This window comes from Ciconia boyciana, chromosome 13 (assembly GCF_034638445.1).
Source record: "Ciconia boyciana chromosome 13, ASM3463844v1, whole genome shotgun sequence".
NCBI classification, from domain to species: domain Eukaryota; kingdom Metazoa; phylum Chordata; class Aves; order Ciconiiformes; family Ciconiidae; genus Ciconia; species Ciconia boyciana.
Window position 1 is genome coordinate 1,477,195 of NC_132946.1, and position 25,724 is coordinate 1,502,918.

Sequence of the window (25,724 nt, forward strand, 5' to 3'; positions counted from 1 at the left end):
CCGCAGTTCAGCTCCTTGTAAGGCAGCTGACTCTATCAGCCGGATTTTCTTGTAAGTGCCTGGACTTACACGGCACAAACCGGTTGTGTAACAAGGCAGGGCAGGGCGGTCAGGTTAGAGGTGCCAAAGAAGCCCGGCTTGCACACGCTGCCGAGCCGCTCGGGATGCGTGAGCGCGTGTGAGCTGCAGCCTGCCGAGGGACGGGAGTCGCTGCATTTCTTTATTTGCACCTTTCCCACCTGCGGGAATTTCGTTAGCTATTGAAAACCTGCCCATTACTGCAGGGCTTGGGCTCTACCGCATTTGAATTGAGGAGTTTTCAGCTTTGCGCAGTTTTAACTTTGTTAAGGCTCGCTGCTTTTCTAGTGGAACATATCTAGAAGTTACGTGTTACCGAAAAAGATCAGTACCTGACCCGGAGGCTTGAAGAGCCTGTTCCTTGCGTGGCTGTAGCAAATCCAACCATGGGCATTTATTGAATTTCTCTATGCGCTTCAGAAGGTTGAGAAACAGATGGTTTCTCAGTGTGGTTGAAAGTCTATTATTGAAAACACATTCTTTCTGCTTTGTAAAAATGATTTTATGTGCCATTAAGTTAAATTTACTAGTTTCAATATAAGAATTAAAGCAAATTTTAATCGAGCCACTAGAAATGCCACATGACTGCCAAGCTCTTTTGCTTCAAGTAACAGCTTGGTCTGCATGAAGAACAACTTATCAAGAAAATAAAACACAACCAAATATAGGGAGGGGCAAGGAAGCAGGATCACTCCGCACGGGGCCTGTTTCAAATGCTGAAGGTTCTCCTGGGGATTTCTGCTATAAACCAAAATAATTGAATTTGCTGCTGAAGCGCAGCAGCAGCAGGCCCTGTTTGCAGAAAGCTTCCTGCTCCAGCCCTTCCTCGGCGGGTCCGCAGCGTTTGCGTGCTTCCCTGGCTGCAGGAGGAAAGCGCCCGGCTGCGGGAGCCCTGGTTACTGGGATGTCGGATCTGAAACTCCATCACTGGGGGATAAAAGTGACATTATTCCGGGGCTGCTGGGATGTTCTGGCAGTTCTGCATTCAAACCCCAGCAGTTTGCACAGTGATTTGTGTTGTGAGAGGGAAGTGCGTTTTATGGCGAAGAGTAACCAGCAGAAGGGTCAACTTTAACTCCTGTTCTTTCCTCCTCTTGCCTTGGCTCCCAGGACAGGAGGGCCGCGGCACGCTTCCCAGCTCCCTCCAGGACGTTCTGGATCATCCTGTCCGTTGCCTTGTTTTTTGCAGTTGTTGGCATCAGCGTCGTGGGGGTTCTCAGCTTCTCCCCCAGCTCTGCCCAGGTAAGGGATCCTGATCCAGGCAGGAAACCTCCTCCTGCCCGCAGCCCTGATTTGTGTCGGAAGCACTTGCCGGGAGGGAGAACGGGCTGAGATCAGGGCTGGGTTTGGCCGGTTACCCCATCGCAGGCAGCCTGCAGGCAGAAGGGCAGGAAGGCACTGGTAGCGCTGCGGGCAGCGAGCTGAGCAGCGGCTGTCTCACCCCTGCAACGTGCCTGCCAGAAACCGTTGCTTAAATTAGAGGAACTCCAGTGCATCGTTTGTCAATATAGCTGCAAGCTGGTATTTTGCTAAGCAGGCGAGTTCCAACGTGTGGCTGTGGCCTCCGAGGCGAGGGGGGAGCGTGTCTGCTGCCAGCGAGCTGTGCTGCCTGGGGAGGCAGATCCCAGCCTCCCCCCGTGGGCGGCTCTGGCAGAGGCTGGCGAGTCCCCTGGCCCTTTCCTCCAGCCTCCTGCTGCCTGGCAGGGTGGGTGCCTTTGGCGTGAGGGGCACCGGCACCTCTCCCCCAGCCCTGCGTGACAGAGAGGGGTCTGCTTCACAGTTCTGCTCCCCTCCCTTGGGTCAGAGCTTGCTGCTGTCGCTAAATAATTCAGACGAGCAACAGGGACCAGCGAAGGGTCCGAAGGGGGATGTCGGTGGGGAGATGCTGCGCGCAGACGCCGAACGGCTGATGGTTGGTGCTGCCCTCGCTCTCTTTGTGCCCAGGCTGGCGCTCAGCTCGTCCGGCTAACGCTCCAGGGCCAGCAAAACCCGCTGAGGAATCAGACAGCTTTGGTGGACAAGTCCAGGAGCACCGTGACCTACTACGTAACCTCGCAGAGTAACCACACCGCCGTGGTGCTGTATGACAGCAGGAACGTAAGCGTGTTGGGATAATTACCTGCCTCGCTAGCCTGGAAGCAAGCAGAGGAGCCCAGGCTGCCGAGAGAAGAGCTGCTGGGGTGGGAGCAGGAGGTGTAGACCAGGAAAAACATCAACCAGATACTGTTTGGTGCCTTCCTCTGCACCTTTAGTTAGGAAAGATAACGCAGGACAAAAGGAGGAACGTCCATTTTTTGGGCTCTTCAGACAGCTGCGGGTGCGTGCCGCTGCCTGCTCTCACAGGGCACAATCTGTCTCGCAGGGCTACGTGTGCTACAAACCCGAGGAGCAGCGTGCGTGCTACCTGAGGAGGATGGACGCCTGGGACCTCCAGACCCTACAGACACCTCTCAACACGTCTGAGCAGAGAGTGAGCAGCTGCTGTGGCCGTTCCCAGGGCGGCTGAGCGGAGGGGGGTGATGAATTGGGCTTTGCACAGAGTCCTGGCTCACTGATGGCCCTTTAGGACGAGAGGAAATGGCCTCAAGTTGCGCCAGGGGAGGTTTAGACTGGATATTCGGAAAAATTCCTTTACTGAAAGGGTGGTCCAGCATTGGAACGGGCTGCCCAGAGAGGTGGTGGAGTCACCATCCCTGGAGGAGTTCAAAAACCGTGTAGACGCGGCACTTCGGGACATGGTTTCGTAGGCATGGAGGTGTGGGGTTGACAGTTGGACTGGATGATCCGAGAGGGCTTTTCCAACCTTACTGATTCTGTGATTCCTGCATGGATTTGTGTTCACAGTGGTGACTCTTTAACACCAGCATCCCAAGCGTGGCTAAATGAGGGCACGGGCTCTCCCGGCCGGGGGTAGCAGCAGCAGCCCCCTGTTCTGTGCGCTTCACTGCTCGGGGGGGCTGGGCTGGTGTCTTGCCCAGGAGCAGAGCTCTGCCTTGCAGCGCTGGGCTCAGCGAGCGAGCTCAGAGCAACAGCTCCAGTTTTATCGATATCCTGTCTTCTGTGAGAAACAGCAGAGTTGCAGGTTGGGGAAGGGGGCCGCGTCCCACAGAGGTGAATAGCAGGGCTCTCGCAGGACCCACTCCCACTGGATTCTGTTACCTGCTCAAAAATCTGGGGAACAAAAAACAAAGGGGGTTTGTTAGCAATTCACAGGGAGGGAAGTTGGAGTACACCATGTATACGGACCCTCTGAACAAAATGTTAATGGATGCACGGGCGGGGGGCAGATTCTGTTTCATGAAGACAGAAGGCCCCGTTTTTTGTGCCCCTGCCATCTGCTCTCCATTTCCTCGGGGGCTCCTCGTCCCTCGCCTGCCGCTCCCACCCAGCCGGGAAGTGATGGGCAGCGTTTAACCCAGAGGAGTCTGGGGACACAGCACCCATGAGAGCAGGCTACCAAAGAGGATGCAAGGAGAAGAAAGCATCTGCCAGGCTCTGAGGCTCCTTGATGGAAGTAAAAGAGTTGGTGGTGCTGAGGCTGCCAGCAGCCCACGGCCGTCGAACGGGAACCGGCACTGAGGAGCCTCAGCTCACCTTGTCCTGTCCCAAACACCACGGGGCTGAAGGACACCGATTTGCATCACGCCTGGTGCCGGGGGCTCCGCCGCTGCGCGTGGGGAGGGGACAGGGCTGCCGTGGGTCACCGGGGCCGCGATGCAGCCGAACCCCGGGGGCGGCGGCGGTGCTGGGCGGGCAGTCGGGGGGGTCAGACCGATGCTCCTCTGCCAGCGGGCTGCGGTGGTTGTGACACCCGGCACAACAGGGTGGTTTAGCTCCAGGCCTGGGGACGAAGCAGCCCAGCGAGGGGCCCAGGAGGAACTGCGTCCCCTGCTTCCCAAGCTGCAGGGCTAGCGAGGGGCCGCGGGCCGTCCCCGCTCCAGCCTCGCCCCTGGCAGCCAGGCTTCTCCTGGGAGGCTGCTCCGGCCAGAGCGAGCATCCCGGGCCAGAGCGAGCATCCCGGCAGCCTGGCGGGACGGGGCAGCCATTGGGAAAAACCTGCCCTTACTGCCGGGGTAGAGAGTGCTCCCTGGGCGCCTTGAGAGGGAGAGCAGGTCTGTGGGGCTGGAGGGCAGCGCCAAGTGCCTGGGGAGGAATTAACAGGGACGTTTCTTTCAGGCTGATCAGCTGCTACGTCAGAATAACCAGACCAAGTACTACCGGGAGTTCCTGGGCATTCTGGCGGGGGAACAGGTGGACCCCAAAAGCCTGGGGGAGGCTGTCCAGACCCTGTGCGAGCAGACGTCCATTTTCTGGGTCAGGAGAGGGGAGGGTAAGTTAAGTTGTACGTTTCCCTCTGCAGAAGAGGGAAGCACGATTGTTTCTAGTACCTCTAACAGAAGCAGGCTCTGCTGCGCAAAAGCTGATGCACGTCCCAGGACGGGCTGCCACGGACAGGGACAGCTGACCTCTAGTTCGGTGTCAAACCATTGTTCAGCGATCAGCGAGCGCTGGCTCGTACCCACAACCTGCAGGGAACCGCGGTGCTGGCTGGGAAAGGCTCCGCACCCCCTTCCCCGGGCAGCACAGCCTGCTTGTGCGGCACAGCCGCAACACAGAGCAGCCGTAACAGAGTGGCTTAACACTCGTCACCTTCGTCTTCACCAGAAGCAGCCTGCTGAGCTCTCTTTCTGTTCTGTCTTACTCCAGCTTTAACGAGAAAGGCCATTCCCTGAGGCTTTCCACCCGTATCTGCAAGACTGCAGAGCATTCCTCTCACCCTGCTTCTGTCCTTGCTCGTTTGGCAGGTCCGGGGAAGCAGCGGCTGATCTACCTTTGCATTGACATCTGTTTTCCAAGCAATATTTGTGTGTCTATCTGCTTCTATTACCTCCCTGAGTAAGTCCTGCAGCTGCAGACGCCCTCTCACTGCTCTACATACTTGAACTGGATTCCTGAAAAGCCTCTGATTTCAACAAGGAAGGGCAACATCTACGCTATCCCCCAAAAGCTTCCTGCCGATTTCATGCTGCAGTGCAGGAGAGTTTAGAAAAATAACAGGACTCTGCTCAGCACCGTCAGTACAGCCACTTTATTTGCAGTTGTGCTCCAGGGCTGCATCTTGTACGTAGGTATTAGGAGATCCAGGCCTAGAGGAATGACGAGGAGTAGCTAGTGTTTTATGGCTACGTGCCCTGTTCAACACGAGGTTATTACATTTGTTGGGGGTGGTTGGCTTTGTAAGAGCGCAGCTCTCCAAGTAAGTCTGCGAAATACACTTTGAATAAAGGGATTGCAAACCAAGACAACAGCTGCCTTTCCTCTCTTTGCTCAGCCTCGTCCATCCGTTAGAAAGGCTGATTATTTTTTTTTCCACTTTGGGGTACAAGAACATCACAAAGCTGTCAGCAGCTGATGCCACGGGGATTCCTCCAGCTGCACCGCGCCCAACTCCCCTCAGTGGGATTGTGCCTCCCTCTCCCTTCCCTTTTGTCCCAGCGGCCTCCCTTAGAGGCCACACACGTTTCAGTAATGATCTGCCCAGAGCTGAAGCCTGGTCTCGCTCCAGGCAAACGCAGCTGCTTCTGGCAGAGACCAAGCCTTCTCTATCAGCACAGGGGATGGTTTTAAGTGCGTGTCTCGGGCTCCAGAGAGGCTGCTTGCCACCGTAAGACAAGGGAAAACAGGCAGAGGTCCTTTCCTTCCCACACGTGACCATTATCCCAACACGCTGTCGTTGAAAGCAAGGCAGACGACTGCTTTCTGGTGGCCACTGTATTCCCTCTTGATCTCTCCTGTCTCCACACACCAAAGTCTGGCCAGGTTATCGGAGGAGGCTGGAACAGAAAGTGAAAAGAGGAGTGGGATATATCACGTTACCCTTTAAACTTTATTATTATTATTTTAAGAAAGACTTTCCTCTTGCTTCATTCAACACCTTTATTAGGGCTGTTGATGACAGGTAAGGCAGCCATGCAGAGCAAGAAGCTTAGTGCATTTCTGTATTACGCGAGGTTTTAATTATTTCGGAGGGAAGTTACCGTGGAAATTACGACGTGTGTGTTTTGAAGGGACGATCGTGCTGCGTACTGCAAGCAGCACTGCTACCAGGTGAAGTAAACTGCACCCATGAAGATCGCCTTTCCAGTTTAAACAGATGCCCTTGTTGCAGCACTTTGCAGCAGGCAAAATGCTGAAAGGAATTAGCAGACTGCGCTGCGGGCGCAAGGCTGGGTGCTCTCTCCTCGCCTACTGGTGCACGAGGACTTGGCAACGTCCCGGTTAGAGAAGCTGCTAAGTCCTGTGCTAGTGCTGGGCGCCTGGCGTAGCCCAAATCAAGCGGTGGGCCAAGGGCAGGAGTGCGGTAGTGCCTCACCTGTGACGATGTACTGGGAGTCCCCGGAGAACGCACAGTCCCACATCCAGCCCCGAGACGTTTCCCCTGGGTTATTGCTCTTAATGCTCAGCTCTGTCATCAGAGAGAAGTTTGAAGTCCTCCAGATCTTACACGTCTGATCTGCAGAACAGGTAGCCAAGAGCCTGCAAGGAAGAGACGTGCGAGGGTAACCTTATTAGTCACGGGCCTCTCATTAATGTGGGCCTGGAACAGTAACGAACTGGAGACCTGCATTCATTGTAATCGGATTTCTTTACACCTATATCATCTGCCTTATGAGATTCAAGCCGAACAGACGCGGTGAAGGAGTACCCCAAGTTCACCGCTTTGCTCCCAGAAATCAGCAATTCGATCCCAGCTGTAAGAACAGCTCGTGGCTGCAAAGCTCGCTGAGATCACGGAGCACAAGGCTGGGATGCCACTGACAGCAACCCAGTCCCAGCGTGTCCCGTCCTCCTGTCCCGCTCCTCCCTGGGGGACCTGCAGGGCAGTGTGGAGCCAGCATCAGCCAACAGCTGGAGGCACAGCTGGTCTCTGCCTGCCCAGAAAGGACCATCTGTTCCCATCGCAGGTGGGCGAGGGGCTGGCACGCACTCACGTGGAGTCGGGGCTGAACTTGCACTGAAGGGCGTAGCGGTTGTGTGCTGGGATCTTGGTCTTGGGGATCAGCTGGGTCACCTCCTCTCCGATGCCGCCCGTCAGGTTCCACACGTAGCAATTTCCCTGCGGTGAGACAGGGGGATCTGTGGCCGGGCTGGTGGTCACCCACCCAAAAGCAACCCGGACTTTCCACGTCCGACCGTGGCACGGCAAAGCTGCAGGCAAAGCCGGTACGTGCAGACCGGCTGTCTCTGCCCACGGGAGGCACAGCCCATCCCACGTTCAAGGCCGCCGGAGCTCACCGAGCTGTTGACAGCTGCCATGTAACTGGCATCGGGGTCAATGTGAACGGAATTCACAGAAACTTCAGGCTCTGGAATCAGCTGCTCGTTGTGGTCTGTCTTCAGGTCCCAGATGTGAATGGCACCACTCTGATCACCCACAATTAGCTCTGCCTGCAAGAAAACAGCAGCCTCGTCCCTCTGAGGACAACCCTGCAAGCAGCAGCCCCGAACCAATGCCCAGATCGTGCCCGTGTAGCACCACGTGGAGCCTTGCTCTGGTTTTAAGCATCAGGGTCCTGTTCTGCCTAATTATTCCCCAGCACGGGGCTGTTTCAGAGCTCCAGCAGCCTGCTGACCGCCCCTGGGCGCTGAGAGCAAGCAGAGTACTAATCTCACGTTACACTCCGCAAAAAGGCTGTTTACCTTTACAGAAGTGTTTGCTAATTTTATAAACCCCAGAGCAGACAGCAGCTGCCTGATTTCCAGAACCGTTGCACAGCTACAGCTCCAAACAACATCCACAGAAGCCAAATGATTTTCAGCACGTCTGAGAAGCGGGCATTAAGATGTAAGTTGGCCAGTGAACAACTGAAGCACTCAAGAGTGTACAGATACCTGAAAAACACAAGCCTAAATGGGTTTTTCTCTCTCTCCCCTTCTCAGGGGAAGGACAAGAGCCAGCTGAAGGGCAGGAGTTCTGGCTCCGATCCCGTGCTCAGACCAGAAGACAATGCTGGCGGCTCTCCACCAAAACCAGGGCTTTTATCGACAGTCTTGCGCTGCCCATAATTTTAGCAGAATCCCTAGAGGAGATCAGGTCATCGGGCACAGCTAATCCTGTACCTGTGAGCAAAGGCTTGTTTCTGAGGAAGACAATCATCACACTAATATATTTAGCTGACTGGACAGCACAGAAGCGTCTTCTGGACACCTCAATCCTTAGCCCCCTCTTAGCAGCTGGAAGTGCAACTGCTAAAGCCGTCATGGCTTTACCCAGGCCGTGAGAAATCTCTCTTGGATAACTGGATCAGCATCACTGCAGCAGGGAATTGCAGAGCGATAAAGCTATCGGAATACATACTGCCACCTTTGGACTGATTAACTGCGTTCTGCTCACAAACCAGCACTTCTGCAACTCAGCAGCATCGTGGTTAGCGATTAATTCACATGTAAGATGTATGTGTAACAACAATATTGTTTTAACGTAACACATTCTCACAGCACCAGCACTATAGGAGCATCGGCAGCATTTGGGTAAAGCCTGGTCCAAATAATTGATCTCAAACCTGGTCTAAAATTCAGGACTTGCAAAAATAAACCTTTGCAAAATCAAATGCAAAGAAACATTTCTATTACTCAGCTTTTTAAAAAGGTTTGCACCGCCATGTCTGCAAACAAACCCTGCAGCACTGTGAATGCAAAATGGACCAGACGGGTTATTAACACTGCAATGATACGTATCGATTTGCACCGCCGTCCCCTCTAATGCACCGCGCTCCCTTTTAGCCTCGTTTCCCCAGCCCCAGCCATCCCTCTGTTTATCAACAGCTTCTGAACCAACTGGTGAATCTTGAGCAAATCTGACCAAAGGCCCAAAAGTAATCGGGGCTACGGGCCCAGAGATGCTTTTTCTTGGCAGCGGTGCCACCCTCAAGCTTCCCAGCCCGCCCCACACCACCAGTTCCACTCCCATCGCATCCCCTTGGTTATGTTCTTGGGACAGAGACAGCCCCCGAGGAGTGTCCCCTCCTACGGGACGAGAGGCCCAGTGCAGCCACTATGCTGTCTCTTGCAACAGGCAGCAGGTAATTAGCACAAACGCGTCGGCTGGCAAATGAGCTCAGTGGACAAAGCCCCCGGGCTGCGGCACCAACGCCTGCTGCAGGCACAGCGTGAGCCTGCAGTACCTGCTCGCTCCCAGCGCCGCTGCTCGGGGAGGTTTCCTCCACCGCACAAAGCAGCGTTGGCTTTCCCAGGGCAGACGGAGGGACCGCGCGTCTGTCGTGCCAGCTCCCGTGCCGCGCGGGCTGTGTTCCCACACCGACCCAAAGCTCCCGGCAGCAGCAGCTCGGCAAGGGAGCAGGAGGGTGGGCGGCCTGGGTGCGGGAAGCCAGCTGCTGCTTGTCCAGCAATGCCACCGAGAGCTCGCGGTCTGTGCCACCAGGAAGGCCACCCTCCCCTGCCAGCCCCCAGAGTTTTTGCCATGTCTGCCAGTATAAAACTCCGCAGCTCCTCAGGTTTACCCAGAGGAACCACGGCAAAGCACGAGCTGGGAAATCGCAGAGGAGCCGCTGCTCACCTGGTTGGGGTGCAGGCAGACACAGTTAATAGGAGCGTTCACCTGGAAAATCCGCTGACACTGGAGGTTACGAGACCTGCAACGAAATGGTGAGGAAGGAGCGTGTTTAAGAGCGTGCAATCAGGTCCGCCGCCTCTGGGGCGCTGCCGGAGGGGGGGACCGCCGCCTCTGCCCACCTCAGGTCCCAGATCCTGGCCATGCAGTCCTCCCCGCCCGTGTACATCCACCGCCCGTCCTCGTGGAAGCCCACGGAGGTGATGTTCTTGCTGACGCCGTCGTAGTTAATGACGGGGTTGGGGTTGTTGGAGTTGAGGTCGTACATGCGGATGTGCTGGTAGCCTGCAGCAACGACCGGGCAGGGGATGACCGACGTCCCCCCGCCCGCGTCCGGCGTCACCCGTGCCCGGGGCAGCGGGGGGGCCGGGCGGGCTCACCTGCGGCGGCGATCATGCTGCGGTCCGGTGTGATCTCCAGAGCGTTCACCTGCTGCAGGCGCCCGTTAAGGTCGGTAAGAAGCAGCAGCCGAGACCCGACCGGCGAGACCGGGAGCTCCCAAACGTGGGGCGTGACACCGAGCTAACGGTGTCCGTGGGGCGGGGGCGGCGGCCCCCCCAGGCCTCCCCCGGCCCCGCCAGGCCCCGGCCCGGGGCGCGGTGAAGGATACGGAGTCCTGGTGCTGGACGGTGCGGGTGCAGATGCCGCTGTGCGCCTGCCAGAACCGCACCGTGTGGTCGTAGCCGGCCGTGGCCAGGATGACGGGGTCGCTGCCCACCGTGCCCTGCGCCGCGTTCATGGTCCCGCCGCCGGGGCCCGCTCAGGCCCCGCCGCGACCCGGACCCGGTCCCGGCCCGCTCAACGCCGCCGCACCACGCCCACGCTCGGCCCCGCGCTCACGCGTGGGGCCTCGCCTGCGCCCCCGTGCCCGTCCCGTGCGCGAGGGAGCCCGGAGCCCGCCCCCCCCCCACCTCCCGCTCTCCCCCGGTACCGGCAGCCGCGGCCGGCGCAGGGCGCACGCCTCACTCTGCGCATGCGCCACGCTGTCAGGCTTGCTCACTGCGCGTGCGCGTGGCGCCCCGCCTTAGCGCGCAGCCGCTCTGGGCGCCGTCCGTCGGCAGGCGCATGCGCAAGAGCGCGGCGGTGGGCGATACTACGTGCAGGGCGCGGGGGGGGGGATGAGGCGAGACCACGGGGCATGTGGGGGGGGCGGAGACCGTTCCCAGCAGCGCCGCCAGAGGGCGCCGCGCCGAGCGCGGGTGTGCAGCGCCGAGCACCGCGGGGCGGGGCGGGCACCGGGCACCGGGCACACCGGGCACCCCGGGTACCGGGCACACACCGGGCACCGGGCACACACCGGGCACCGGGCACACCGGGCACCCCGGGTACCGGGCACACACCGGGCACACACCGGGCACCGGGCACCGGGCACACACCGGGCACCGGGCACACCGGGCACCCCGGGTACCGGGCACACACCGGGCACACACCGGGCACACACCGGGCACCGGGCACACCGGGCACCCCGGGTACCGGGCACACACCGGGCACACCGGGCACACACCGGGCACAGCCGGGCCCGCCGGGGCACCGCGGAGCGCTCCCGGAGTCACCCTTTGTGCCGGTGCCTCCCCGGGGCAGGGCGGGCGGCGGCTCCACGCTCGTGACGGTGTCCCCCGCCGTGCGGGTGTCGCACCGGGACGTGGGGCACGGTCCCCGCCCTACCGGTGCCGCCCCGCTGTGCACGGCGGGTGGCGGGAGCCAGAGCTTCCCCCCCCCTCGCTCGCCGCCCGGCCTCGGCCCCGCACCGCCCCGCACCGCCGCAGTGCCCGCGGCCCCGGCGCCGCCCGGGCCCTTTAAGAACGGCGGCGGCTGCGGTCCGTGCCCGCGCTCGCTCCCGGCGGTGCCCGCGGCGGCCCCGCACCTGCCGGTAAGGGCCGTGGGAGCCGGGGATGCTTGGGGATGCAGGGATGGCCGGGAGGACCGGGAGGACCGGTGCCGCGGGGATGGCCGGGGGGATGCCGGGATGCCCGGAGCCGCAGCGGGGACCGGGGCCGCAGCGCTGCCCAGCGGAGCCTGGAGGGTGCCGCGGGGTGCGGGGATGCCCGAGGGGGACCTGGGGGCGTAGGGGGACGTGGGGTGCCCCAGGCTTGCGGGGTGCGGGGGGGTGCCCTGGCAGCGCAGTGGGCTGGGTGGGGTGTGGAAAGGCCCCCCCGTGCCCCGGGGCTGCCCCGGGTGTGGCCCGGCGGCCCCGGGGGGGGGGGGGGGGCAGGGGCCACCCCTGCCCGGGGACCGGGGGAGCAGCCCCCTCCTGCTGCCGTGGGGGCTGTAGCCCCGCGGGGGGGGTCCGCAGCCTCCCCACGCAGGAGCCGTGGGGCTGCAGCGCCGGGGCCCCTGGCAAGGGGCAGCTCAGCCCGTGGGGGTGACCCGGGCTGGGGACGGGGGTGACCCGGGCTGGGGACGGGGACGGCCTCAGCCGGACTGACCGAGGAAGGCTCTGGAAGCGCGTGCACGTGCACGTGAGCGTGCACATGAGTGTGCATGGTGCAGCGTCACCCTTCCCACGGCCGCGCCGTCGTCGTGCGCACCGACGGGAGCGAGGGTTTGGCATGGCAACGGCTGGGGAACGCCAGAGCGGGGCGGTGGGCGGCCGGGCGGCATCCAAACCCCGCGATGGCACCCGAAACCCTCGCTGCTAGCCCATGGCCTCTTGGCTCTGTCCTCCCCGTGGCCCTGCTCTCTCCAGGCTCCGGTTTGGGTTTGCTTCCATTCTCCTTGCCTCCGGGCTCTGGAAGGTAAGCAGGGAGCTGGGCTGGTTTCGGGGAGCTGGGAGCAAAACGCCCATGGGCTGCATGGAGGCAGGGGAGGGGGGGTGAGGGCTGGGCCCCCTCCTCGCACGGCGGCTGCCGAGAGCGTTGAGCCAGGCTGGCCGGCTGCGAGGAGCTGCAGGCTCTTCCCAGCCTCCCGGGGACCGTGCCAGCGCCGTCCCCAAAGGGTTGGCAGAGGGAGATGTCACGTTAATAAATACAGTGGGCGCTAGCAGCGAGATGCCGGGTTAGAGCAGCGGCATCAATCAGCTGAGCCCTCGCCGCAAAGGGATCTCCCGCCAGCCCAGGGTGCAGAGCCACGGCTGCCCCCGGTCCCCCCTTGGTGCTGCACCCTGCCACCGGCGTGCCCCCATCCCGCCTGCCCTCGCCTGGGCTGTGCCAGGGAGGCTCAAATCCTGGAAACTTGTTCTCTATTTAGATAAGATAACATATATTAAAAACGCCAAATCTTGGCGAGCTGACAGCGTCTGTCTAAATATTTATCCCTGTTCTGATCAGGCGCTGTGTTCCCATGACAGCGCGATTAGCACTTTGCATATTTATGGCCTTCCTGGGTGCTGGGCTCCCCGTGCCCGCCTGCCCCGTGCCCGGGGGCCACTGAACCCCCCCCATGTCCCCCCTGCACCTTCCCGCGCACCCGGTGGAGGTGAGCCCCGGCTGGCAGCCGTCCCTGCCAGGCAGTGCCGGCGCTGCCAGGAGCATCCAGGGCCGGGCAGGATGGAACCGCAGCGGGGACGGGCAGGGCAGGGAGCGGGTGCTGCGTTTGTCCCCTGCAGCAGAGGAGGTGCAGCGCCGAGCACGAGGTGTGTTTTTCATGCAGGGACCTGAGCGCAGGAGCATGACCTGCCCCAAAACCAGGATCCTGCCCTGCCTCCTGTGCATGAGCACCAGGGGACTGGGTACCCGTGGGTACTGGGCGGTGGGGACAGAGCAGGGATGCTCCAGCTCCTTCCCGCACGGCGCTTCCCTGCCCCACGCCGTGGCCTTGCTGGGGCCTCGTGCTCTGGGGACAGCATGTCCTGCGCTGGCTCTGCAGGACGTGCTGGGGGTCCCGGCCGCTGTGCCCGCCCTGTGCCCGTGGCAGGGTGCGGGAGGAGCATGTCGGGAGGGATTAGGTCTGTGTCTGGAAAAAGGGCTAATTCAGAGCCGGAGGCACGGGGCAGCTCAGCGCAGCTCTCCCCTGGTGCCACTGCTCTGGCAACGCAAACAAAACCCTCGCGGATCAGCTGAGCCGCTTGTGTGCCGGCAGCAGCCAAAATCTGCTTTTCCGTTCCCAAATCTGGCAACGCTGAATTTAACCCTGAACTTCGGCGCATTTGGGTGGCAACTCACAGAAAGGGCTGGTGGCCGCTGCCCCGGCGCTCGCAGCGGCTGCTGGGCCGGGGGTCGTGATGCGCTGCCCCATCCCTGCCCCGCTGCGCATGCCGGAGTTGGCAAAAAAAGGAGGAAAAAAGGGCAGAAATGATGCTAGTGCTTCTCGTGTGCAGCTTCCAGGAGGATTCGTGCTGCCTCCTGCCTGTTGTGCCGCGGGGACGTAGGAGGGGTGCTGCCCACAGCAGGGTGGCTCTGGACTCCTGGGGTGGGAGCAGGCATCACCGCAGGTCCCTTGTCACCTGGGAGCAGTGCTGCAGGCAAGGAGGAGCCCTGAGGGGGCTGCAGGAGTGAGGGACACGGGGTGCACTCGGTGTTCCCCGCCGCAGCGCTTTCCCAGGGAGGCACGCTGGGGCTGCGGAGGCTGGTGGCCCCCCGGGGCTCACGGGAGCGGTGCTCCTGGTCGCGGCAGTGCCCCCAGCACTGCGCTCGCCGGGGTCTGGCCTGGCTGAGCATCTCCTGCCGCGGCTGTGGTGCCAGCTGCGTGGGACACTGCTGTGGGTCTTGGTGGCGGGGCTGGCCACGTGCCAGTGGGTACAAATCTCTGCACCATCCCCTGAGCTGTGACTGTGGGGGGGCTGGGGAAGGGGCGCCTGCCGCCTCCTGCCCTGCGGAGACTGCCTTTGGTTTGGGCTCACTTTCCTCTAAATCGGTAGATCCTCATCTCGGGAGTTCTCAAAATTGGTTTAGGGAAAAAAGACTTCAAATGAATTTTATTAATCTTAATGGTGACAACTCTTTGACACGAGCTCGTCCCTGCACCCCGCGTGGCCTGTCCTACGTGTCCCGCGAGAGATCAAACACGGGTTTAACCAGACCAGCCTCCCCCTGCATGGTGCGGTGCGGCGTCTCGCAGCCCCCGGCAGCGCAGGCCATCCCGCCCTCGTCCCTCTCCCCCTCCGTGGGGGAAGCGGCAGCTCCTCTCACCGGGCTCAGGTCCCGGTGGCCGGACCCCACCGGGCTCCTGCCCCTCTCTGACGTTGTTTTCCAGCGGGCGAAGCAGCTCGTGCCCCTTCCCCTCTGCGGTGCTGGATGGGACTCGCCTCCCCGGGCAGACGCTGTGGGCTGCGTGTGGCGAGCACGTGCCCGTCCCTGCGGGTGCCAGGGGGGTCCGGGCTGCCGCCTTCGCCCTGGCAGTGCCTGTGGCCATGCCGATGCCCATCCCCGGAGCAGCCCGGTGCCAGCATGTGCCTGGGCAGTCCCCAGTCTCCTCTCCTCCATCCGCAAGGGCATTGCCTCCCGTGCCTGGCCAGCCCCGGCTGCACTGTGCCTGCCCCACGATGCCACCCCACCCAGCTGCCCCGTGACACAGCCCTGGTCTCGGAGGTAACGCGGCAGCTCGAGGGGATCCCCCAGCAGGGACCTGCCCTGCGGCCGCTCCCTTGTTTGCTCCTGCACTGGCAGAGCCCAGGGAGGCTGTGCCCTTGCAGGCAGGGGCAAAGGCAGGTCTGGCCACCGGCCCCGGTGCTGGGGCACGTGAGGTAGGTGTCCCCTTCCTCTGGGTCTTGTGCTGCCCTGGTCAGTGGAGTAGGGCACAGTCTGTGGGGCTGCGTGGGGTCACCTGTGCTCGGGGTCCCTCGGGGTGCTGCTGCATGGCTGGACCCCCGTGTGTGCCCCGCAGAGATGGCCTTCCAGCGGAGCCACAGGCTGAACCTGCTGCGCCTCGTCGTGCTGCTCCTCGTGGCCTTGGCCGGCATCAAGTTCCTCTTCCGTGACAGGTGAGGTGACAGCAGGACCCCAGGAGTGGGTGGGGGCCCCAGCGGGGCTGGGGTCCGTGGGGAGCCCCTGGGTTGTGCCCACGCAGGGGTCTGTTGCTGGGGGGCAGCTGGTGCCCCCCTGCCCCGCGGCACCCCCAGCCCTGCTCTGCTCCCTGCAGCTTCACCCTGGAGCTGCACAAGCACGTCGGCAAGGACAGCGGGTTCTGGGGGGACACGGGTGACGCTGCCCAGGACGCTGGCCCCCAGAGCCAGGCTCTCGAGCTTCCCATGGCAAAGATAACGGCCCCGAGGCAAGAGCCTGGGCAGCAGGTCGCCAGGGACGTCAGCACCACCGAGATGAAGCTGGTCCACCTGGACCTCAAGGGAGCTGCGCCCAAGGTCTCCTACTTGGAGCAGGTGAGGATGCCTGGGGACCGGCGGGAGGTGCCGGGGAGGGACACGTTGCGGGGGCAGAGGGGGCTTGACCTGCTGGCTGTCCCCGCCGGCCCCCCAGGATCGTGCCCTCCCCGCCGGCTGAGCCCGCCCTGCCCGCCCCGCAGGTGTTCCCCCTCCTGTCCCAGCTGGGAGCCAGTGGTATCCTCGTCGAGTACGAGGACATGTTCCCCTTCAAGGGGGAGCTGGAAATCCTCAAGTCTCCGTACGCTTACAGGTGAGCCGGGGCTGTGTGCTGAGCTGGCCAGGAGGCTGCTGGCTTGGCGTGGCCCTGGCAGGTCCCGGGGTTCCAGGGGCAGGGTGTGACCCGCCTGGACCTGTGCCCGCAGTATCTGTGGTCAGAGTGCCGGGCTGTGCTGCCAGCAGACCAGCTTCCTGCCCCGCCGGGTCAATATTTGTGTCCCCATAGCAAAGCCCACACAGGTGTGGGGCGGCAGGGGCTACACGGGCAGGGTGCCGGAGGAGGAGGAGGAGGAGGGAGTGCCCTCACTCTCTGCCCCGGCATCCCCTCGTGAGCCTGTCCCTGCCCTCCCAGCGAGGAGGACATCGAGCGGATCCAGCAGCTGGCAGAGCTCCACAAGCTGGAGGTGGTTCCCCTGGTGCAGACCTTTGGGCACGTGGAGGTAGGGGGTCCCGGTCCCGCTCTTCATCCCGCATCCCTTCGGCCCGTGGCCTGGAAACCCCCCTGATGGCTCCTCCCGTGCAGTTCATCCTCAAGCACGAGAAGTACCAGCACCTGCGGGAGGTCGAGCGCTTCCCCAACAGCTTCAACCCCCACATCCCTGACACCCTGGACCTGCTCAAGAGCATCTTGTCGCAGGTGATCGAGAAGCACAGGCGCTCCACCTGGATCCACATCGGCGCGGACGAGGTGGGCAATGGGCCACGCAGGGACCCCAGCCCTTGCCCCAGGCACCAGGCGTGCCCCCAGGGCTGCTGAGCATCCCCCTTCCCCCCTCCCCCCAAATCCAGGTCTTCCATCTTGGGGAGGGGATGGACTCCAAGAACTGGATGAGCCGCAACAAGGGTGACACGGGGACCATGTACCTGAAGCACATCAAGGAGGTGCTGGGCTTCATCACCACGCAGTACACAGGGCTGCGGGCACTCATGTGGGACGACATGCTGAGGAAGATCAGCGTGGGAGCCCTGCAGGGTGAGAGGATGGGGACAGCAACGGTGGCACTCGAAGCGAGCGTCTCGGCAGCGCCCGTCCGCATGGCCGCCCTGGCAGGCGTTGTGCCAGTGCCTGGCAGGAGCCCATGCCTGGGTCCTGGGGGAGCATGAGGAGCCCCAGGCATCCTCCTGCCGCTGGCACCAGTGCCCATGTCCCCATCCCTGCTCCCCCTCAGAGTCCGGGATAGCAAAGCACGTCTCACCCGTGGTGTGGTTCTACGCGCCCGACTTCGAGGCCGAGCAGATCGGTAAGGCGGCATGCAGGGAGGGGGACGGGACGCCCCCCACTGAGCCCCCCCCAGCCCCCGGGGACAGTGGCACTGGTGGCTCGCGCCTGTCCCGCTGCAGGGCCGTTCCTCACCAAGTACGTGAAGAGCGGCTTCGAGGCGGTGTGGTTCGCCAGCGCCTTCAAGGGCACCACAGGACCGGCGCAGACCTGGCCCCCCCTGAGCTACCACCTGAAAAACCACCTGAGCTGGCTGAAGGTGATGCAGGCCCTGCCACAGCTGGCCCCCCTGCGCTTCCAGGGCATCGTCCTCACCGGCTGGCAGAGGTGAGGGGCGGTGGGACCCCCACCCTCCCCGGTGCCGCGCAGCGCTGCCGGCAGTGGCGCAGGAGGCGATGGTGCGGCTGGCCCCGGTCCACAGGTACGATCACTACTCGGTGCTCTGCGAGCTGCTGCCCGTCGGCATCCCCTCCCTGGCCGTCTGCCTGCAGACCCTGGTGAACGGTGAGCCACCCCGCTGCTGCCGGCACCGGAGCAGCCGTCGTGGACGGGCTCATCCCCCATCTCCCCACCCCGCGGGCAGCCACTGCCTGCGAGACCCCGTGGGGCAGGCAGGGAAGGATGCCGGGAGGGGGTGGGAGGCAGAGGAAGGAGAGCTTCAGCTCCCCCAGTTTCAGGGGCGCGGTGAAGCCGGGGCCAAGTGCCTGACGGTGGGGTGGCCCGGGCCCCTCTGCCCCTCTCCTCGCCCTCCCCAGGGGGCTTCACGGAAGAGGCGAAGAGGAAGGTCCTGGACACGCTGGGCTTCCAGAGCATGCAGCTGGAGCAGAGCACGTGGTGAGTGGCACAGCCCGGCCGTGGTGCGTGGCACAGCCCGGCCGTGGCGGAGACGGCCGTGGCACTGCCACCCTGGTCGTGTCAGAAGGGATGCGCTGGAGGGGAGCGGGGGGTTGGTTACCCAAATGCCCCAGTCCCAGACCCGCCTGGGGTGAGGGCGGGTGCCTTCCAGCTGTGCAGGGTGCTGGGGTTCACCCAGCCCGGAGCCCCGGCATGGCTGGTGTACCCCATGTGTTGGGCTCTCACCTCCTCCTCCCTTTCCCCAGCGAGGGCAGGGGATCGTTCCCTGGCGCGGAGATCTACCACATGGTTGAGCAGGTCAATGGCCACCTGAAGGAGAGCATCCTTAAAGCCCTGGAGGAGGAAAGGTAACGGGCAGCGGGAGGCAGCGGGGTCGGCTGGCTCTGGCCACGGGACCGGAGCACAAGAGTTTTTGCAGGGGAGAGGAGCTGCCCAGCGTGCAGCTCCCCCGTCCCCGGGTGGCCCCCATGCCCCCCACTCCCTTCGTGCCTCCCCAGCGCCGTCAAGGGCTGGTTCAGCCCCTATCACCGGAAGCACCAGTTTGGCAACCCCCGCAACATGGAGAGCTTTGGCAGCAAGGTGCTCAAGTACGTGGTGCTGGGGGCCGGGAATCCCCCCGGGGCCTGCGTGGGGCTGGGAGGGGTCCCAGGCTCGGCTCTGGGGTCCCTCACAGGAGGGAGCCGGACCCCCCGCTCTCCCCCCGCCAGGCTCCACGAGGACTGGGAGGGCTTCGTCCGCGACCTGCGTGCCCACCTGGAGAGGGTCTACTTCCCTGACACGGTAGAGGAATGGATGGAGGAGAATGTCAACCCCTACCTGGACCAGCTGAGGGACCTGGTGCGGGACTACCAGGCCATCATCCGCCTCAACGCCAGGCCCAAGGTGACGTAGGGGCCGCGCCCCCCCCCGGCTCCCGCTGCCCCCCCTAGGGTGGGCTTCGCGTGCCGCCGTCGCGTGTCTGTGTGCTGGTGACTGTGTCGCTGCCGTTGGTTTGTACTGTACAGAGAGCTCCTGCCCATCCCACTTCCACAATAAAGTATTTTCGTAGAAGCTGCTGGGTGCTGGAGGGGGCCGCGCCTCTGCCCCCCCCCATGCAGACGAAGGGGAGCTGGGGCTGGCGCGGAGGGCTGGGGTCTGCCCTGCAGACGGCTCCTGGGCCCGTTGCTCCTGCTCTGCTGGAGCTGGAGGGTTTGGCAGCCGCAGGGCAGAGCCCTGACGGAGGGCAGGGAGAGGGCAGCCTGTGCCCCGCGGTGCCGCCGAGCCCACCGGGACGCCCGTGTGCCACGTGCTGGCCTCGAGGGCGGCCGTGCCCTCCCTGCAGGACCGGATCCAGCCCGGTGTGGGTGCCGAGTGCTGCGGGGCGAGGGCTGGCACCCAGGATGGGCAGTGCCCGAGGGGGGTGTGTGGGGGCCCTGCCAGGCTCCCCCCAGCACCCCTCCCCAGCTCCGTAGCTGCTTTCAGCAGCAGCCGCCACCGCGAGCCCCTGATGGCTGGGAGGGGGGGCGAGTGCGGCACTCGCTTCCTGAGCCAAGCCATCCTCCAAACGCTGCTTTCATCTCTTCCTTCCTCTCCTTTAATCCGGCGCCCGGGGCCCCGCACGCTCCCAGGCCCACCCTGCCTCCTGCGCCCGGGCAGGGGCCTTCGCCGCGCTCCTTGCCTGCGGCCATTGGAAAGGCAGCCGTGGTGGGGGGACGCGGTGGGACCCCTGCGTGGGACGAGCCCTCCCGCTGCCGGTGGTGCCTCCGGCTCCCGCAAGCAAGAGTTTCCATGTGCCTGCTCCTCCGCGGTGCCCGTCCCTGCAACGGGGGGAGGCAATGCCAAACCCCCCCCGTGCCCACGGCTCTCCCCCTTTCAGGACGCCCGTTTCGGCTGGGCGTGCGCGGGGCAGCGACACAGGCATTTCACTGCACATTCTTCTGCTCTGCAAAGACCAACCCAACTTGGCAAGGGCCCGGAGGGAGCTGCAGAAACGCGAGGCGGTCTGGAGCTCCTGCGAAAGCCTGGCTCAGCCAGGGGAGGAGGGATGGCAGCTGTGCACCCCACTCAGCCCCACACAGCCCTGCTGCCCGATGTCCTGGCTCGGTCACAAAGGTCCCAGTGCCCGGCGAGGCCACTGGGGCAGGGGCTGCCTGCCCCATCCCGTGTCTGTGCTGGGTCCCCGGGTACTGGCGCTGGGTGCAGGAGCCCGGCAGGAGAGAGCTGTGGGGCACAAAGGGACCTTTGTTGAGGAGCTCCGTTGGTTATCAAGGGATGGCAGATGCGAGGGAAGCCCCCGACCTGCCTGGGCCCCCAGGCGCCTGCAGAGCCCCAGCCCCCAGCCCAGGGAGCCCCGCAGCAGCTCAGGCCCCCCATGCAGCCGCGCACTGCCAGGCTGCGGGATTAGAGGGCAGATTAGACGGCGTTTCGCGCTGGCAACCCAAATGTCCTGGATTGGAAAGTGGGGGTGGGGAGAGGAGACGGACCCCGCTGTCCCTGAGGGGGGGCCAGCCTGGAGCTGGGGGCTGCGGAGGGAGTCGGGGGCTGCTAAGGGCATCCTTGGGCTCCAGCTCAGGGGGAACGGGCCAGCACGGGGTGGGCAGCGGGCATCGGGGAGGAGGTTGGTTCATGTTTGTCTAGAGTTTGCTTGGTTCCCTCCATCTTTCCCTCTGCCACAGGCACCCACCAGTGCACTGCACCCACCAGTGCATTGCACCCATGGGTGCACTGCAGCCGCCTGTCCCTGTGCAGCTGCCTGCCTCACCGCAGTGCCCAGCGCCGTAGGGTACCAGCCTTTCGGACCAACGTGCCCCAACATTATTTTCCCTGAGCCGGGACCTCCGCAAAGCTTTTAGACAGTAACTCGACGGGAGAGCAGGAATTTGGGCGTGATTTTGTGCGGGTGATGGCCGTGTTCTGCGCTGACTGGGCACAGCGAGCACATTAACGTCTCGTCCATCGCTGGCCCCATTTCCCATCTGGTTCGCCAGCATCCTCAGCACTGCCCAGCACCCTCCACACCTTTAATGTCTCAGTCATTTAAACCATAAAAAAGTGGAAGGGGACGAATGTCACTGGCCATTGTGTCTAGAAAAGTGGAAAATTAGGCAGTAATAAGGGCTTTATTTAAAGACATTGAAAAGCTGCTCCAGCCTGGTTCCCATTATCAGCCACCACAGGCTGACGGTCGGCGACTGCAACGGCCAGGCAGAGCGGCGGGACGGGGACCGGTGAAGGGCACCCCGGAGCAGGGCTGGGGAGCAGGGGGTGCCCCGGGGGGGCGGGTGTCTGCTCGGCCCGGCAGCCCCCGGCTGCGGCCCCCAGCCAGCCCCAGCCCCGGCTCCTCTCGCCCGGGGGGCACTGCCGCCCCCGGGGTCCTGCCCGAGGAAGGAGAGGCCCCGGGCAGCCTTGCTCCCCGCTCTCCCCTCCGGCTGCCGGGGCCGCTGAGACCCGCCAGCTCGTTACACGCCACGGCTGCGCGGCAGCGGCGGCTCCCGCCGGGGCGTCCCGCGGGCCCCGGCACCTTCCCCCGCGCCGGGGAGGGGATCCCCGTGCCCCGCCCGCAGGCACCGGGGCGGCCCCCGCCCCCTCCTCCTCCTCCTCCTCCTCCTCCTCCTCCTCCTCCTCCTCCTTTCCCCGCGCTGCCGGTGCGCCCCCTCCTCCCGGAACTCCCCCGCTGCCCCCCGCGCTCCCGGTGCGGCCCCCCCGCCCCGCCGCGCCCCGCCCCGCCCCGGGCGCCCGCCGCCGCCGCCGCCGCCGCCCCCGCCTCCGGAGCGGGCTGGGCGGGGGGGCCCGCGCCGAGCCGAGCCGTGCCGAGCCGAGCCGCGCCGCCCGCCCCTCGCCGCGCCGCGCCGCGGAGGATGCTCGGGCCGTGAGCCCGCAGCCGGCAGCCCCGGCGCCGCGGAGCCATGGGCAAGGACCAGGAGCTGGTGCAGGCGGTGAAGGCGGAGGACGTCGCGGCCGTGCAGAAGCTGCTGCAGAGGCCCAAGCCCGGCAAAGCCAGTGAGTGCCGCGGCGGCGGGGCCGGGCCGGGCCGGGGGCGCCGCGGCGCGGGGGGGGAACCGGCAACGCAGCAGCGGGCGCGGCGGCTCGGGGCCCGCATCCCGCCCGCTGCTCCCGGGGCCCGGCCGGGATGCCGCCCTGCCCGGCCCCGGAGCATCCCCGGCCCTTCCCCGGTGCGGCGCGGGCGGGGGCCGTAGACGGGCCGGGGACCCCGGCGACCGCCGGCGGCGCCCCGGCCGGGGGGTGGGGACCGGCCCGGCGGGGGGGGGGGGGGCTGGCGGCGGGGGAGCATCCCCGGGCGCTGCGCGGGTGCTCGGCGCTGCACAGGGTCGCCCCGCCGGTGCCGGTGCGACCCCCGGCACGGGCGGGCACCGGCCGGGCTGCCCTTGCCCTGCGCCCGGGAGCAGGCACCGAGCCCCCGGGGAGCCGGGCCGGGCCGGTGCGGGCCGGGGGGCTCGGCCTGGGCACGGGCAGGGGGCTGCGGCCGGGTGGGCAGGGCAGAGCTGGGGGCACCTGCGTGTGCGTGGAGCGTGTGTGCACGGACCGTGCGTGTGTGCAGCGGGGCTGCCGGTGCCCGCACACGTTTGCATGTGTCTGTGTGCGTGGGGCTGTGCGCGTGTACGTGCGTGCTGGGTGTGCATGCGTGTCTGTGTTTGGGTGCGTGTCTGTGTTTGTGTATCGGTGTGTACCCTGGCATATGTGTGTTTGGATGTGGCTGTGTTGGTGTTTCTCCGTGTGGGGGTGTTTGGATGTAGCTCCATGGGTATCTCCCTGTGCGCGTCTCCGTGGTGGGGTTTGCATGTCTCCGTGCGTGCCCCCGAGTGTGCGTGTCCAGGCGTGAGGCTGCGGGGGTGTACGTGTGTCTGTACGTGTGTATCTGCGTGTGTAGCTCCATGAGTATCTGCTCTCTGTACGATAGAACTGCTCTGTTGAGGCGTTCCACCCGGGACTGAATTATTCATGGTGCTGATGCAGCCGCAGGTTTCAGGCCTGGCGCGCGGGGCCGACCCGGGGGGGGCTGGGGACCGTCCCTGGGCAGGGGCAGGGACCACGGGGAGCACCGGTGTGGCATCGGGTCACTGGGCACGCGGCCCCTTCGCCACTGCACCCTGCGTCCCTCCCTCCCGGGGCCCAGCGCTCCCCGAACGTGGGCACCCCCGTGTCCCTGGAGCTGTGCAGGGCGGGTGCAGGGTCCCCGTCCTTGGCTGTGCAGGGGTGTTCCTGGCCGAGCAGGGCCAGCGTGGTGTCCCCCGTGTCCTGGTGCCGAGCAGGGCTGGCGTGGCATCCCCCATGTCCCCGCTGTAGTGCAGGGCTGGCACGGTATCCACCATGTCCCCGGTGCCACGCAGGGCCGGCGCGTGGTCCCTTGTGCCGTGCAGGGCTGGTGTGGTGTCCCCTGTGTCCTGGTGCCACGCAGGACCAGAGTAGTGGTGTCCCCTGTGTCCCATCATTGCTGTCACTGCCGAGAGCCTGCGCGGGGAGAGAAGAGGCTCCAGCTCAGAGCCCCCTTCATCCCAACCTGCTGCAAGTGCTGCTGCTTCCGTGACCTCGCAGAGTGGCGTGCGGGGACGGGATGGACACCAAGCCCGTGCCCAGCGCTATCCCCCCCACACCCCTCTCCGATCCCCGCTGGCCCAGGCGCACAGCTGGTGTTGCTGTGGCAACGGCCAGCGGTGCCGGAGTGCCACCACCTCCTCCTGCATCCCTCTCCTTCCCAGCCCTGCTCTGCTGCATCTCCCGCCCCGGCCGCTCTCCTGCTGCAGAGCCCTCCAGCTGCCGGGCACTGCCGGGCGGGATGGCCACGGGGGCCAGCGGTGCTCCCCGTGCCGGGCTCGTGGGCGAGGGACAAGGGACACCCAGCAAGGCCGAGCCTGGCCAGCCTGGCACTGGGGAGACTCCTGCTGTTGCTTGCCCCGTGCCCTGGCTGGGCTGCACGTCGCCTGCTCTGCCGGGCCCGCTGGTGCCGGGCTGCTTTTGTGCGGTTTCCCCACGGGACCCAACTCTCCTGTCTGGCAGCAGGGTCGTGTGTGCGGCAGCGGGTGCCATGCTCCCGGCCTGGGGTGCACGAGCACCTCTGGCCATGGCAGCGGGGCTGGAGGAGCGGTGCGTGGCACCGGGTGGGAGAGCACCGAGCGGGGGCTGTCCCCGTGCCACGGCGTCCCCACGTCCCCTGTCCCCTCCACGTGCTGGTCCCACGCGTGCCTCCGGCGCTCCCCGTGCTGCGCGGCACCAGGAAGATTTGTAACTTAGCTCTGTTATCTGGATAATATCCTATTCATGTGGGGTTTAATAAATGAGATTTTAAAAATCCCTGCGTGAATTAACACGGGTTGCTATGGTGACGTGGGGCCCGATTTAGCGTGTGGAGTACGAGTTTGTGGGGCCCGGGCCGGCCGCAGCGCACACCGCACTCGCTTCCCGGGCATCCATAATTGATGAGGTTGTCTGAAAGTTACGCAAATCAGATGCAGGGATTTGGCAGCAAACTGTTTCCCTCCCTGTCCCCTCCTCCCTGGTGCTACCTCGAAGAATTGTAGTGACTTGGCGTTTTCCCCTCGGCTCGGGGCACCCGGGGCTTCGGGCAGCGGGAGACGGGGCCGTGCTGCGCCGCGCAGGGGAACCGCAGTTCCTCGGCCGTGGTGCGTTGAGGCGAGCAGGCTCCTTCCCTCTGAGGCCGGTGGCACCGGTGGCTCATCTGCTTTGGAAACGGCTTCTGCGTGGCACCCACCGGTGCCACAGGAGGGACCTCGAGCTGAGAGCCAGGCCCTTCTGCCCTGGCTTCTCCTTCCGCTGGGCTGGGGAGCTTTGCAAAGCACTTCCACACACGGCGGCTTCGTGCGGCAAAGGAGATGTCCTGGCACTTGGCCCCGTGGTGCCGGGCAAGCACCCGGTGTGGCAGGGGCTGGCTGCAGCCCGGCTGTGCGGGTGGGAGCCGGGGCTGCGTCCCATGAGGCTGCATGCCCACCCCGTGCCTGGCCCTCAGTGCCATCCTGGTCCCCCAGGCTGCCGTTGGGGCTTGTGTCCTCGTGCACCGCTGGAGCTCTGGGAACCTCGCTCCGGGACGCCTGGGGCCGGGTGAGCCACGCTGCCTGGTGTGGGGCTCAGGTGCTGGGCATGGGGCCCTGCAACCCCTGCACCCCGCTATGCCAGGGTAACCCAGACCCGCCTGGCCCCACTGCCCGGGGGTGCGGGTGCCAAGGCACAGGCAGCTCTCGGGGTGCCCCTACCCTGGGTGGGAGACCCCCGCTCCCACGTTGCTGCCCGCACAGGGCTCTGCGTCCTGCCCTGTGTCGCTGGCAGCAGCTCCGGCATTTCAGGGCTTATCCCAGCCAGCCCTGGCCCCGCTGCCGCACATGGGGAGCAGGTCCTGCCCTGCCCGGGAAGGGACCCCAGCCCCACTGGCACCACCGGCGCTGCCCTGGCCCCACAGCTGCCTCTGGCCACACTGCTCCCGGCTCCGTGCCGTGCGGGGCAGGCAGAGCCTGCTATGG

The 25,724-nt window shown here is 64.6% G+C and overlaps 4 protein-coding genes across 4 annotated transcripts in view; 3 read left to right on the forward strand and 1 right to left on the reverse strand.

Moving 5' to 3' along the window:
• Positions 1 to 164: 164 nt before the first annotated feature.
• BRICD5 (BRICHOS domain containing 5) lies at positions 165 to 5,039 on the forward strand. Its single transcript, XM_072878372.1, has 6 exons — positions 165 to 168; positions 1,139 to 1,320; positions 2,023 to 2,175; positions 2,441 to 2,548; positions 4,255 to 4,408; positions 4,884 to 5,039. The coding sequence occupies exons 1-6, from the start codon at positions 165 to 167 to the stop codon at positions 4,976 to 4,978; spliced, it is 696 nt and encodes a 231-aa protein (XP_072734473.1). The 3' UTR covers positions 4,979 to 5,039.
• Positions 5,040 to 5,152: 113 nt separating this feature from the next.
• On the reverse strand, positions 5,153 to 10,605 carry MLST8 (MTOR associated protein, LST8 homolog). Its single transcript, XM_072877619.1, has 8 exons — positions 10,320 to 10,605; positions 10,090 to 10,141; positions 9,832 to 9,994; positions 9,656 to 9,731; positions 7,375 to 7,527; positions 7,071 to 7,195; positions 6,452 to 6,615; positions 5,153 to 5,912 (listed from the first exon to the last, which is right to left on the reverse strand). The coding sequence occupies exons 1-8, from the start codon at positions 10,446 to 10,448 to the stop codon at positions 5,794 to 5,796; spliced, it is 981 nt and encodes a 326-aa protein (XP_072733720.1). The 5' UTR covers positions 10,449 to 10,605; the 3' UTR covers positions 5,153 to 5,793.
• Positions 10,606 to 15,469: 4,864 nt separating this feature from the next.
• On the forward strand, positions 15,470 to 19,146 carry LOC140659056 (hexosaminidase D-like). Its single transcript, XM_072878265.1, has 13 exons — positions 15,470 to 15,566; positions 15,725 to 15,962; positions 16,106 to 16,215; positions 16,534 to 16,621; positions 16,705 to 16,869; positions 16,971 to 17,154; positions 17,351 to 17,422; positions 17,523 to 17,727; positions 17,822 to 17,904; positions 18,156 to 18,234; positions 18,501 to 18,602; positions 18,753 to 18,842; positions 18,963 to 19,146. The coding sequence occupies exons 1-13, from the start codon at positions 15,472 to 15,474 to the stop codon at positions 19,144 to 19,146; spliced, it is 1,695 nt and encodes a 564-aa protein (XP_072734366.1). The 5' UTR covers positions 15,470 to 15,471.
• A 2,864-nt stretch (positions 19,147 to 22,010) lies between these two features.
• CASKIN1 (CASK interacting protein 1) overlaps positions 22,011 to 25,724 on the forward strand; it is a 33,938-nt gene continuing 30,224 nt past the window's right edge. The window contains 1 exon segment of the mRNA XM_072878468.1: positions 22,011 to 22,233. Coding sequence (XP_072734569.1) covers positions 22,140 to 22,233 — 94 coding nt within the window. The 5' untranslated portion in view covers positions 22,011 to 22,139.